This window comes from Phoenix dactylifera, unplaced genomic scaffold (genome assembly GCF_009389715.1).
Source record: "Phoenix dactylifera cultivar Barhee BC4 unplaced genomic scaffold, palm_55x_up_171113_PBpolish2nd_filt_p 000671F, whole genome shotgun sequence".
Taxonomy (NCBI): domain Eukaryota; kingdom Viridiplantae; phylum Streptophyta; class Magnoliopsida; order Arecales; family Arecaceae; genus Phoenix; species Phoenix dactylifera.
Genome location: NW_024068058.1, coordinates 27,578 through 41,692, shown reverse-complemented (window position 1 = coordinate 41,692; position 14,115 = coordinate 27,578). Strand labels below are relative to the sequence as shown.

The 14,115-nt window shown below is 39.6% G+C and overlaps 1 protein-coding gene across 3 annotated transcripts in view; it reads left to right on the top strand.

Moving 5' to 3' along the window:
* LOC103710690 (telomerase reverse transcriptase-like) overlaps positions 1–14,115 on the top strand; it is a 63,336-nt gene that overhangs the window by 32,453 nt on the left and 16,768 nt on the right. For all 3 annotated transcript variants that reach the window (XM_039119973.1, XM_039119972.1, XM_039119971.1), the window contains exons 7-9: positions 3,107–3,233; positions 5,259–5,397; positions 12,135–12,273. In XM_039119973.1, coding sequence (XP_038975901.1) covers positions 3,107–3,233; positions 5,259–5,397; positions 12,135–12,273 — 405 coding nt within the window. The remainder of the gene's footprint in view (positions 1–3,106; positions 3,234–5,258; positions 5,398–12,134; positions 12,274–14,115) is intronic.

The following is a 14,115-nucleotide window of genomic DNA, read 5'->3' as shown; positions in this document are numbered from 1 at the left end:
TGGAAGGGAGAAGAAGAGCAAGAAAAATCTGAAATCAAAGAAAAAAACAAACAACCTTTTGTCGAAGAAAAGCAACGGCAGGCAATGTATTCAAGGACGACCGCCTTGTAGACCAGGGCATTGGCAAGAAATTGAACTCCATTGAGCCGAAGAAGATGAACAGTGCTAGGGCTTGAGTTAGTATGATGGAGAGTTTGAGGGGAGGGATCGCGAACGATGGATGGTCTTAAGGAGCTGAAGGGCCTTTTTAGGGAAAAAAAATGTTTCGATTTTCGGCTCACGGAAAAGTAACTTTTTCATGTTTCTCATGGAAAAGATTTTTTCATAAAACGTGAAAATCATATTCCCACGAAAATACAACTTTTCCATTTCTCCTTTGAAAACTCCAATCAAACAAGAGGCATCTCTTTACTTTCCCATTGCCCATACTTTTTTCCCTTCTTTTCCCGCGAACCAAACGTGCCGTAAGAGTTTTCTTATATCATAGATATGTTTTATACTAAATGTTGCATGTTATAATATAAAAATATTTAATTAATAATATAATATATTTATTTTATTGTCATAATGTGCATTACAATATGTTTATATGATTAATAATTGCATCATGTTATTATAACAATTTCAAAATATATTTATGCGAATTGAAATATTCTACGAGGTTTGTTTATTCACTTGAGATTGCTGACATTTATTTAGAATTAAACATAGGAATCAAAATTAGTTGCTCCTGATGATTTCCTAGAATGGCTACCTTGGGATGAGAAAACCATTCTGTTTTCTATTTCTGACCGTTAGAATTCATTGATTGATTGATTATGCCAAACTTAGTCGGCCTTACCAAACTTCATCTTGATTGATTTGTGATTGATTGTGCCAAACTTAGTCGGCCTTACCAAACTTCGTCAACGTCCTAGTCCACATAAAGGTTGCTCCTGTACATTGTAACAGACGGACATAAATACAATTCTTTTCTCTAATTCTTTTTTTTTCAACTTGGTATCAGAGCAAGGTTGTTTTGTCCCGTCTCTGAGCGGCCGTGCCCCCACGCACGTCTTCAACAACCTCTTGTGTCTCCTCTTCCTACGCGCGTCTTGTTCCTCTTCCTATGTGCGTCTTGTTGGGCCTCGCGACCGATGCCTCTGTTGCTGTGTAATTGCCCCCTCCAAGCCTCTCAGTCCTTCCGTCCTCTCTCTTTCAAGCTGACCCAAGCCCATGAGGCTTCTCGCCTTCTCACGTGCCAAAGGTTTTGTAAGGCTTTAAATAGAAGAGCCAATCCTCTCAGCCAAGGTCCGCCGTACCGGTACCGGTCGGCGTACCGGTGGCGTCCCGGACCGGTACGAAACCGGTCCCGTACCGTTCCGAACCGGTGGCGTACCGGCTCCGTACCGGTCTCGTACTGGTTCTTCAACAATAAATCGGTACCGAATTTCACGCTGATCCGGTACCGGACCCAGGCCGGACCGGTACGGACCGGTACGGCAGACCATGCTCTCAGCCCTTCCGTTCTCTCTTTCAAGCTGACCCAAGCTTGTGAGGCTCCTCACGTACCAAAGGTTCGATAAAGCTATAATTGAAGCCCCAAGTTGTATCACCAAAAAAAAAAATTGCATAGTTTACTACATATTTATAGCTTTGCCATTGTCGTCCACCTCCACCAAAAAAAAAGTGCAGAGCTTACTACATATTTACAGCTTTGCCATTGTTGGCAACCTCTTTTTCGACACCGGCAACCTCCTTTTCGACGACCTTTTCGGCAACCACTTTTCCAAATCATGATCCAAAATCTGTCCAACACTAAAGAAGTGACTCAACCCATCTCTATTGGCAGCAGCGAGTCAAACCATACCATCAGAAGCTTGGTGGATAAACTTGGCAGGCACGGTCTCGCTCCACACCCTAGTAGCAGCACGTCAAACCAAACCGTCAGAAGCTTGGCGGGTAAACTTGGCAGGCGCGGTCTCGCTCCAAACCTTAGCAGCAGCGCTCCAAACCGTACCGTCATAAGCTTGGCGGATAAACTTGGCAGATGCGGTCCCGCTCCAAATCCCAGCAGCAACAACACCGCAAACCATACCGTCATAAGCTTGGCGGTTAAACTTGGCAGACGTGGTTTCACTCCAAACCCCAGCAACAGCGCGTCAAACCGTACCGTCAGAAGCTTGGCGCATATACTTGGCAGGCGCGGTCTCGCTCCAAACCCCAGCAGCAGCGCATCAAACCGTACCATCAGAAGCTTGGCGGATAAACTTGGTAGGCGCGGTCTCGCTCCATACCCTAGCAGCAGCGCGTCAAACCGTATCGTCAGAAGATTGGCAAAGGTAAACTTGGCAGGCGCGGTCTTACTCTAAACCCCAGCAGCTCCTCCTACTCTTTATCTAGTACGTCAGTATTTTGGTATATTTGTGATCTAATTTCCACGGCTGATCAGCTTGCGGACGTCTTCACCAAAGCTCATCCTTCTGGCATCTTTCGATCTCTTGTTTTCAAACTCAAGTTGGTGGCCACTTTACTATCTTGAGTTTGAGGGAGGGATGTTAGAATTCATTGATTAATTGATTATGCCAAACTTAGTCGGACTTACCAAACTTCACCTTGATTGATTTGTGATTGATTGTGCCAAACTTAGTCGGCCTTACCAAACTTCCTCAGCCGCCTAGTCTATATAAAGACTGCTCATGTACCTTGTAACAGACGGGCAAAAATACAATTCTCTTCTCTAATTCTTATTTTTGAACTCTGACAATGGAACATTGCCATAGAGGAATGAACATCTAGTGATTTTGCTTTTCTTTCATAAAGTTAGTATATGCACAGAAAGTGAATGTGTTTGCTCACCATGTAAAGGAATCTCTAGAATTTTCCCGACCCAACTTATTGTGATAATGAAAGATAAAAAAGATGCTATGATGGGTTTTTTCAGGTCTATCTAAATTCCTTACTTTTGTTCATTTATTCTTCTTGACTCAGTTTTACTGCTTACTGAAAAACTACAATTTACACTTTATGTAACTGTAGGTAGATATACGTATACCCTACATTATAATCTTCAGGGTCACATTTTACTTTATTTATTGCTCCTTTGACCTTTTTTATGCACATGCAGATTGCTTCACAGTGCTGTTCTTGTGTGATGCTGCGAGCTTCACCAAAAGTTGCAGTGGGCACTCAAATCAAGAGAAACTATGTCTTTTATAATACATTTTCATCTTATTCTGTTTTCCCAAGAAATGGTATCCTTTTATGCTATCTTGTGTAACCTTTCCAGAATGCAATATTGCTTTTGTCACCAACTTCCTTAATTTACACCAGGCACATAATATACGAATGGTCCAACATTAGAATTGCACCTCCCTTGGATTTAAGGTATTTGTGCATGTATTTGTATGTATAGTTGGGACAAGGATTGATAGTTATATTTAAGGTTTAAGCATATGTTTACATACTATATATACTAGGATAAATTTAGGGATTTCTGCATAGATATGCTTATTTGCTCGAAAATTCATATCATTCCAGAAGACCAAAACTTGGAATTGTGCTGTCCTAAAAGTCTAAAACTTCAATGGCACATATGCCTATCCAAATATCTGGAAATTGTGCGCTTACAAAATCTAATGACTTCAAGGTGCCTTTGGGGTTATGTAGCATCCTTCGAACGAGAAGTAGCAATGTCATATTAAATTCACACCAACAAAGTGAAATGTAAACAAACTATTGATACAAAGTTTTAGAGACTTTCCTTGAAACTTTTGAAGATTATATGTCATCGAGGGACAAATAGTCCATGAACAAGCTTTGCAAATTTTCAAGTTAGCAAACTAAATATAAAATGACAGAATAGAAAGAAATATGATGGGAAGAATGCATGTGCAAGTTTTGGAGTTTTTCAAGACTGTACTTTTTAAAGGGCAAGCATTCATATATGGGAGTTGCTGGGGGCAGATATGCATGTCCCGTAAATTTATTTGAATTTAGAACTTAGTTAACATGTTGAATTACCATGTAAAGAAATCAGCATAGCAATAGAGTATTGATTTTGAATCTTGTTTAGTAGTTACTGCCCTACAGCTGGGTACATGGTGTTTTCTTTTCAAATTGTTGGTACATATAGTTCATTGGTGTTTCACTACAGGTTTTGTCCAAATAAGGTTCCCCATTTTTTTTTATTCTTTTAATTAACATCATTATGATCGACAAAAGTTTGTGGCAACATTATTTATGAACTAGCACTACAACTCGGGCAGGTTGGGTTAGGTTGAGGTCTAAACCTTACCTGACCCAAGTCTATATCTCCCAACCCTAACCCACCTTGGGTTGGGATTTCTCCAATCTAACTCAACCTCGCCTTAAGCTAATCTGGGGTTTGGTGGGAGTAGGATTTGATTGGTTGGATTGGATTAGGTTGGATTTCATCTGTAATTTAATATTGGGGAAAGGTTTGGACATTTTTTTGATCTTATTTGTGTGCATTTACATGATTCTACAAGTTACTGAGGCTGAAAAATATAATCAAATGGAGCATACAAGTATTTTATGAAGCATAAATATAAATTCTATATATTTATTGGTTTGGATTGAGTTCTTCAGGTTTTGGTGGGGTTAGGGTTGGGTTTTGGTAAAGTTTAAGCTTGACATTAACCTAACACAACTTGGGGTTTGCTTTGGATTTCTGAGCAAAAGCCCAACTACCCAACCCAAGTTCACCAAACCTTAGCCTAACTTGACCTGATGAATGGGTTGTGATGGCTGGATTCATGTTGAACCCAGCCCAAGTTGCATCACTCTTGTCAATTCTTTCATGTGTATTTGGTGAAATCTCGATGACTACTAAAAAAAGATGATAGCAAGACTTGTCACGTGCATATAAAATGTAGGAAAAGCCCTATGTCATCAATTTGAAATTGCTAGAAATCTCAATTAGCCTCCTCTTACTATCTGAGGGAATGCCTCTACTTTTAAGTGTCTTGAAGTTTCCTTTCATACAAAATTCTTTCCTTGTGTCAATCTTGTTGAAACTATGTCCACATAGGGCCATATTTAGTCTCCACTGCACATCTCCAAGTAGTTGTTACGATTTTTTTTTTTCAGTTTGACTATCCAATTGCCTTATTATACCATAGGACTCACTCCAAGTGGTTGTTGCGCTTTTTTTTTTCAGTTTTGACTATCCAATTGCCTTATTATATCATAGGAACTGGGAACATTGGGCTTTGATTTAAGTGTTTTTTACTTGATACACCTTTCATGGTCTTCAGGTATCTTGACCAGGTTGAAACCAAACAACTCAGGTGCAATTTCTCTTATGAAGCATATTTTTGGGTTTCGTAATGAACATCTAAACTTGGTGACATGTATTAGTTGCAATGGCTTTTCTGCCATCAAACCCAAATGCTTGTAAGTAGAACATTCCATGGATTTAATTTCTTTTAGTTAGAAGTTACTTTTATGCTTTGGGTCTTTGAATTGAATATTTCATGCTATTATTAACCATCTATAATAGTGCTTATTTGCTTGTTATTGAAGATCCATTAGTTTTAGTTTCTCTTAGACTTAAGAGCAAGGTCTGAGGAACCGATATCGGGCACCGTACCAGTTTGCCGGCGGTACGAGTCGGTACGGGCCATGCCAGGCCTATACTGACGAGGGTTAGGTACCGTGGGAGAGATAAAAAGAGAGAGAGAGAAGGGGGAGAGAGGGAGGGAGTTCGGCGGACAGTGGTGGACGCTGGCGGAGGCCGTGACCGGTTCTCCTGTTTTGAACGAAATAGTGGTCCGGCCACGGCTTAAAAAATTTCAGAATTTTTAAGTAAAGTCGGCAAACTCGAAATTTTTTAAGCCGCGGCCGGACCTCTGTTTTGTTCGAAACAGGAGAACCGGCCGTGGCCTCGCCTGCCGCAGCCTCTGCTGGCCCCCTGTGGCCTCCACCGGCCTCCGCCGACATCCAGACTTCTCCTTCTCTCTCCCTCCCCTGCTCACTCTCTTTTTCCTTCTCCTTCTCCTTCTCCTTCTCCAGCTCTGGCAACAGGTCTTGTTTTCGTTGCCAGAACTGTACCGATGAGCCACCGGTACGGCTCGGAACGGTCAGAACCGCCCGGTTTGGAACAGTTTCGCCGACCTTGCTCAAGAGTGTGTTTACTTACGTTCTCTTGTTCATCCATTGCTACATTATTATGTTAGTCTTATATAGCTAAAGATTAAAAGTACATTTGTTTAATTACTATTTACATAATCTATGTTTGCCGAACCATCCTGAGTTGCTTGGTTCGAGGCATACCGACCTATGCAAAATTGGAACCAACACGTAAACATGATTCAGGTTGGTACGGTCCTTGGGTCTATAGCAACGTGTATCGAGTTAAACCGTAATGTACTGCTTGGTACCATCCAAAACTGTGGTGCATACTGTATCGCACTGAACCTTGATCGTCCAGTTTTGTGTGGTACCATGACAGAGTGAGAAAAATGCTTTAGGACTCGTCTCGATATGGATGTATATTTACTGTACTGACCTGATAATGTCTAGTATGGTACTCGATACTGAGATTGCAGACCTTGTACATAATGAAAGGAGGTAATATTGTAAAAAAATCTTACACAATGCTTAATAAATCATGAGTGGTTTGGACTTCAGAACTTTATATTTCTTTTTCCTTATATTTCCTCTCTTTTCCCTTTCCTCCATGTCATGCACCCATATATATCTTCTCCATTGCTATAGTTTCATTACAGCCTTTGGATTTCATTGAAATGTTTATCGTCAATGTGTCTAATTTACACAAGTTGCTTATGATTGTTGTCTCTAATAGTCTCGGTCATGAAATCAATAATTCAGTCACCTTTTGTTAGTTGATTTGTTATAAAGCCTCTAACCTCAATCTAATCTTTGCCATTGTTGATTTTGCCATCATGTTCGTGCATATGACCCTGGAAGCACAAATACTTCAAGTCACATGCCACATCCATATTAGATATGAATCAGATATTGATGCTTGCTGGATACTTCTTGGATACTTGTTTGGTTAAGTATCCTATTTTTTAATATTAAGAAGGCAATCTGGATACATCCCGCTTAACCTAAGATACTTCTGATACCTCCAAAAATGAGAAAAGGGCATTTTCTTTCTTTTCCAATGTCTTTTTAACAGTGAATGATCAATTTTGGAGCCATAAGTTAATATTAAACTATGAAGTATGGACAAGGGTTGGATTTGAATGATGACTAAATTATAAGCTTATAAAAGTTGATGCTATCATATAAAATATGGACTATGTTATTTTGATATCATACTATGCTTTGTGAATGCTTTTGTGATGTATATACGTATATGTATGTATCTAAAATGTATGTACATATGTATAAAATATAGCCACACATTATAAAATACACACACACACTGACACACACACATATGTGTGTGTGTGTGTGTATATATATATTCATCGACATATCCTAGCTTTATCTTATCCTCCTCATGATTTGTAGTTATGGTGTATTTGTATTGTGTCGTATTTGTATCGCTTCACTATGTCCATTCTTCTTAGCATACAACCATTTTTCATAATATTGCAAGCTAATTCCCTTGATGCAAGATATCATACTTGGAACAAAGTTTGAGAGCATTCTAGATAGTTCATTCTGAGAAAAAAACTAATATTTTTGGCATATCACATGATTAGATAGTGTTCTCCTCATTTTTTGATTGTTTGTTTGTTCAATTCTAGGCTTCTAGCTTTAATAAATTAATCATTATTTCTGCAAAATAAATTAGGTAAGGAAGTGTTCCTTCAAATTGTTTTCCTTAGCTAATATTGTTTTCTTGCTTATGTAAATTGTCTTAATTTCATAACTTAGACTAGAATATAGTCAATTTAGTTGACTTGTTATGCACACGTCTGGTGCTAATACGAAATCAATGAGAAATAATTTGGCATACATTCGATTTCTGGATTTTCTTCCACTAGATCCGTATATATTGGTTCTTCATCTAACAAATCTTCAACCAACTGTTTCTTTTTTTTTTTGTTTTTTGGTTACCAAGTCTTCACTCATCATGTTTGATGCATACTGGCCCATCACAGTTGGAGTAGCGTTGATCACATCAGGAACATGGACTTGCCATGGAATCTAGTCTTCTTCATCTACTTTCTTAGTCCTGCCAAATAAGTGCGATAATCATATTCTATTTGATCTAAGCTAAGTGCTTTTAAAGTTGTCAATAAGTCAATGACCTCTACCCCTGCTCATGTTACATCTACAGGCTGCTGCCTGTATGATTCCATAAGCTATTACTCAGCATTATATTGCAAGAAATGAACACAGTAATCAAATCTCATGGGAGAGAGAGAGTGAGAGGAGTTGGAGGTGGAGGAGAATAAATGGATGGAAGAATAAATTGAAGGGAGAAGAAAGAGAAGGCAGCATGGTCTACTGTCTGTACCATCCGGTACAGGCATACATACCGTATTGGGAGAAAATCGGTAGGAAACATACCTTCAAGTCGGTACAAGCCCCGTACCATAGTATACCAGTTTGTACCGTACCGAGGTGCGTACTGAGGTATACCGAGGTGTATCGAGATAAAAAATTAAGAAAAATGGTTAGAGAGCTATATCGATATAGAGGTCTATCATACTGTACCATACCGTACCTGTGAGAACCTGGAACTGGGTCCGGTCCACTCGACCGGCCCAGTCCCAAGCCTTGGCCTCACGTGCGTTGCACGTGAGGCAACGGGATGGATTCCTTCCATCCCGAAGAAGAAGGAAGCCCTGTTTTTAGGGCTTCCTCTCCTTCTCCTTGAGGCTACCGAGATAGAGCCGCCAAGCCCGGACTTCCTTCCGGTATTGGGAGCTCTTCCTTCTTTGTGTTGCCGCCGAAAGAGAGAGAGGGAGAGAGAGGGCTTCAGGTCTTCTTCTTCATTGCCGTCGGAGAAGGAGAGAACCACCGGTCTTCGTCGGGGTTGAGGTAAGAGTCGCTCGCCTTCTTCTCCTCCTCTTTTGATGCTTAGCCACGGTGTAGGGTGGTTTGGAGCCGGCCAAGCGCCGGATTTGGGTCCAAAACGGGGTTTCGGCCCGTAAGCTCGTCGCCGCCGCGTGTTCGTCGCCGCCAGCCGCCGGGGGGTGGCCGGGCTTGCTCCGCCACCACCTGCCGCTGTCAAGGCCGGCCGCCGCGGCCGCCCTTGGGTTCGATCGAGAGGAAAGAGGAGGGGGTGGCAGGGGGTGACGGATCCCCTGTTTCGCCGAAGGAGAAGAAGGGAGTCGGGAGAGAAATGAAGAAAGAAGAAAGAGAAAAGAAGAAAGAAGAAAAAAAAAGAAAAGAAAAAGAAAAGAAAAAAAAGAAAAGAAAGAGATAAAGAAAAAATAATAATAATAAAATAAAGGGATGAGGGTGGTTTACGGGTATGAACCCGAATTCGAACCCGAACCCGAACCCGAGGCGCTAGACACTTCTACATGGTCGGTCCTGGGAGAATGTTAAAATTTAAGTTTTATATATATTGTGATGAATTTTAAAAGAAAAAAAATGATTTTTGGATATTAGGTTCTGCGAGGAATTTGTGGGATTAATTGGATTTGTTGTGGATCGTGTTCGAAGTAAGTAATGAACTGCCTTTTCTAGACTCTTCATTTATATAATATTATTTTTGCATTAAATAAATTGTTAATGAATTTATATGTGATTTATGAATTTTACGAGATGATGATTTGAATGAAAAATGGATATGTGAACTGGAATAATATTTTTCGGACTATTGTTATATTTACTATTCTTGCATTGTATATGCATGTTTAGATCGGATTATGATATATCTATTATGTTACTAAAAGAATTTTGATGTGCATTAGATTTAGAACTCTCAGCCTGACTATGTTCTGAACCCTGCCAATTGGGGGTTATGCATTGGCAATTCTGGCCCCACCACAGAGTATAAGTGTGGTATTCTGGCCCACTCCGCAGGGTATAAGTGCGGTATTCTGGCCCACTCCGCAGGGTATAAGTGCGGTTCTGTTTCTGGCCTAGCCACAGGGTATAAGTGTGGTCGTAGCTAAAGGCTGTTGAGATGAATGTGATTTGTTTCAAATCAGATTTATAATTATGTATATGGATATTTGAAAGATACGGATTTCAATGAATTTGTATTTGAAAATGAGCTGATTATGTTATTATGCTGACTCATCGTAATTTATATTCATATTTTATGTTATTATATGAATTGACTAGTTAAGGTGTTTATTACTTACTGGGCTGTCTAGCTCATTATACGATTTCTTACTATTTTTACAGATCCGAAGAATTAGCTTGATCCGGGGTTTTACAATATGGAAGAGCGAATAAAAGAATTATGGCACAAGTTATCTTAGATTAGATTTTATTTAAATTAATGTTCTATCTTTATTGTTCCGCTGCGTATTTAGAACTGTGAGACTTTATAATTTGTGTCAGTCAATAGAATAAGATTGCATTTATTTTAGTTGAATTATTTTAGTTACATTTTTGAGATTTGGTTAAGATGCCTTGCATGCTCGTAGGGAGAGTTTCCTACGGGTGTGCGGCAGTTGGCGCGGACCCCGGCTCGCGATCTCGGGCCGGGGGCGTGACAATACCGTACCGATAAGATACTGATATAATATCTGGTACCGAGATTGTAAAACTTAGAAGGCAGAGTTATTCCCTTTGGCGTTCATATTATAAGAGCCATGGTATGCCGAACCGGCTGGTATGAACTGGTTCCGGCCAGCTACCAGTACGCTGGAGCCGTGAAAACCGGTATAGGCCGGTTCTGTGCTAGAGACGAAGAAGACGAAGAGAAGGAGAGAGAGCGCGGGGAAGAGAGGGAGGGAGGAGACCTGTAGCCTTCATCGGAGAGCCGTAGAGGGGCGGCGGAGCCCGGCGGAGGGCGGGGGAACCCGCAAGGGCACGGCGGAGGCCGCGGCCGCGGCCGCATCCCCTGTTTCGAAAGAAACAAAAGACGCAACCACAGATTTTTATTTGGGGGGTTTTAAATGAAGTCGGCAAATCGGTTGTAAGTTAAGTACGGTGGACCTTGGTAAGAGCTGATTTTGTTCTCCTTTAGAGAGAAGTTTTAAATAAACTTATGCCTTTTAGAACTACAAAATATTCAAAATTGCAGAGTGCGCAATAATCTTTAGGTGGTTTATTGTTCTAAAGGAAATGAAAGTAAATTCTAGCAGTATTACTAAAGATTTTCCTAAACTTAAAAACGCTTTTGCTTCATAAATATTTTAGAATACAGCAAGCCCTTGTGTTCCTTCCCTTTATCTAATAAGAAAAGGCAAATTCTCAATTGGATACCTTAAAGAAGACCCTGTTAACTGACTTAGCGACAACTTATGTGAGTTATTCAAATGATCGTTTCTTCATTTTTCTGCACAACTCCTCGAATCATCCTAAAAATAAATCTGAAAGTGTAGGATGACAAATAAATCTTAACCTATGCCCAACCTAAATTCTTACGACATCAGAAATCATGGTATGTAACGAAGTGCCTTCTGCCAAGAGAGTAAGATATAAAAGAATGAGCTAAGTTTAATAAGCTCAAAACTTCTACAAGTTTCATTTGATGCATACAGAAACATTATATATTGCATGTCATGAAGAACATAAAGCAAACAATTAATTATTCCATCATTTTTTACTATTTCAACCACTTAGGAATAATATATTTTAGAGGAATTGACTGTCTTGTCAGTAATCTCACTTTCTTTTAATGCCTTTGCATATGAAGAACTGTAGGACGACCTTAATGATAGTTTTAGTCAGTTGTCCATGATGGTCTTGTTGGTGCATCTTGTGGCTTGCTGCTAACATGAATCTTTTGATGCTGCCTATCTTTCTCAAAATGTGAGACAAATTCTTTGTCTGTGCAGCCTCAGATTCATATCTGACACAATTGACAAGCTAGTTGTTGTTTAGAAAGAGGCTCTTGGAACTCATTCTCAAGCTTCTGCATACCTTTCTTGGTCGCTCAGTGCTCACTCAAGTTCTAGCATCCATAGATTTTTACCTTAACCTTCTTCTTCATGTCATCATCAACATCGTCATTATCATCATCATCATCATCATCATCTTCTTCTTCATGTGCCTATATTTTAATGGTGTTGGTTCACCAGGTATCATTTACTTTTAGGCTCGCTTAAAGCTCTTATACGAAATGCTCAGAGGTGCCAGCATAAGAAGTTGCTGCTAAAACATTGCCCAGTTACAACTTTCGGACAGCATAACAAGGATGAGAATGGATTAGCATCTGAGGTTCGCAGACTTGCATTGCAACTTTTAAATACCATATTCTAAAATTATATGAGCATCATATACAAATAAAAAACTTCTTCTGTTAGCTTCTGTTTGTTACCATTCCAAGTATCCTTCATAATTTAAACTTGCTGGTGGTAATTTTCTTTGCACATTGTTGCGCTTATGTTGAGAATATGTTTTAGCCAACACATATGCTTAAAATACATTTTATTTCTAGTAGCTACCTTTTGATTGAAAAAGATGGAGTAACACCTCCTCCCTCTCTCGCATTCTATTTATGTAAACATGCAGGAAGTGACAAACTGAAAAGCCTTACTTTTGCTTACCGAGAAAAGCCCTACTTCTAAAAACCCTCAAAAACTGGCTAGCCCACAAACCAATCTCCAGTGGGTCATGAAAGGGTGGTAAGAATGTGGAGAGGAAGACAAAAACATCAACCTAAGAGACTGTTTCTAAAAGAAATAGCTTCATATGCTTCTACAGGTCTTGTCTTGATATCACTAATTTTAACTTTATTTTCAACTATGCGATTTCCATGATTTTTATGGGACTGATGTAGATACTTACCTTGATCCACACCATTCTACACTGGTTGCAAATAATCTTGATCTATGGTGCAGATGCACTTATGATTTGGTTGGACAATCTAAAAAACGGTAAAACAAATCCTTTATGTTCAGACCTTGCAATTGGGCATGTGCAATGCACGTTAAACAAAGAGTTAATAAATAAAATTCTAAAAAGAAATAGGTACATCAAAAATATAATGCATATATAAAATATATCACAAAAAATGAAAATTCAGAAAATAAAACATAATAAAAATTTAAGATAAGATATAATAAATCCTAAAACTATATAAAAATATGAATCTCTTCCATGTGAAAACCTTATTAACTGAAATTGCACCTCTGCACTCCTAATATGACACTGTTAGTCTAAAGTAATGGCCATCCCTCCTGACTTCCAAAAATGATGAAAAAATTGTTAATTATGCATGTTCTTCCTAGAAGTCCCAAAAACAATAAACTTCTATGCTGGCCCACCTATATGTTGGAAACTCAACCATCTTTCTCTCATGGATGTCCCACACAAGTGAGTCTCTTGTATGAAGCTACTCTTTGAGGCATAAAGACAACCTTGTCTCACCAACTTGCTAATCCATGCTCGGAGTCCACTGCACTCTCCTTACTGACATGCAAGTAGGGAGGTTATAAAATTAGATACTTTTATTATGAGTTCAAAGAAAGTAACAAGAACTACAATGCTTTACAAGGAATTCAAGATGGGATTGTTGTCAACAATATAATGATTGAAGCATTATCTACAAAGCAAAGGCGGTCTAAAGAAATCAAAGATTAGGAAACAAGGATTCACATAAGTTCCTGGATTTTTTTTGTGTGTACGAAGGGAAAGGTAGTTAATGGTTGCTAGGTATCTCCATGAATACCCACACCCATCCAATGGCTGAATCCTAGTGCAACATCAAAAACCCAAAATAAGCTTCACAAGGAGATAATGACTGTACTGACTATACCCCTTTAAGTTACCAGCATCTTACAAATAAAACTAAAGTTCCTAGTGGGAGACAATTTGGATTATAAAATTATCGTGTAACTAGTTGTAATGACTCTATCTATACCAGGCTAGCATGATTTCAATCCATGGTATGCTGAACCGGCCGGTATGGGCCGGTTCAGCCCGTACCGGACCGGTCCGGTACAGTGGTGAAAAACGATACCAGCCGATACCGGCCAGGCCAATTTTTTTTGGGCTTTTGGAGGCCGAACCAGTGATACCGATACCCAACCGGTCTGGTGGCCGACCAGTACGCCTATC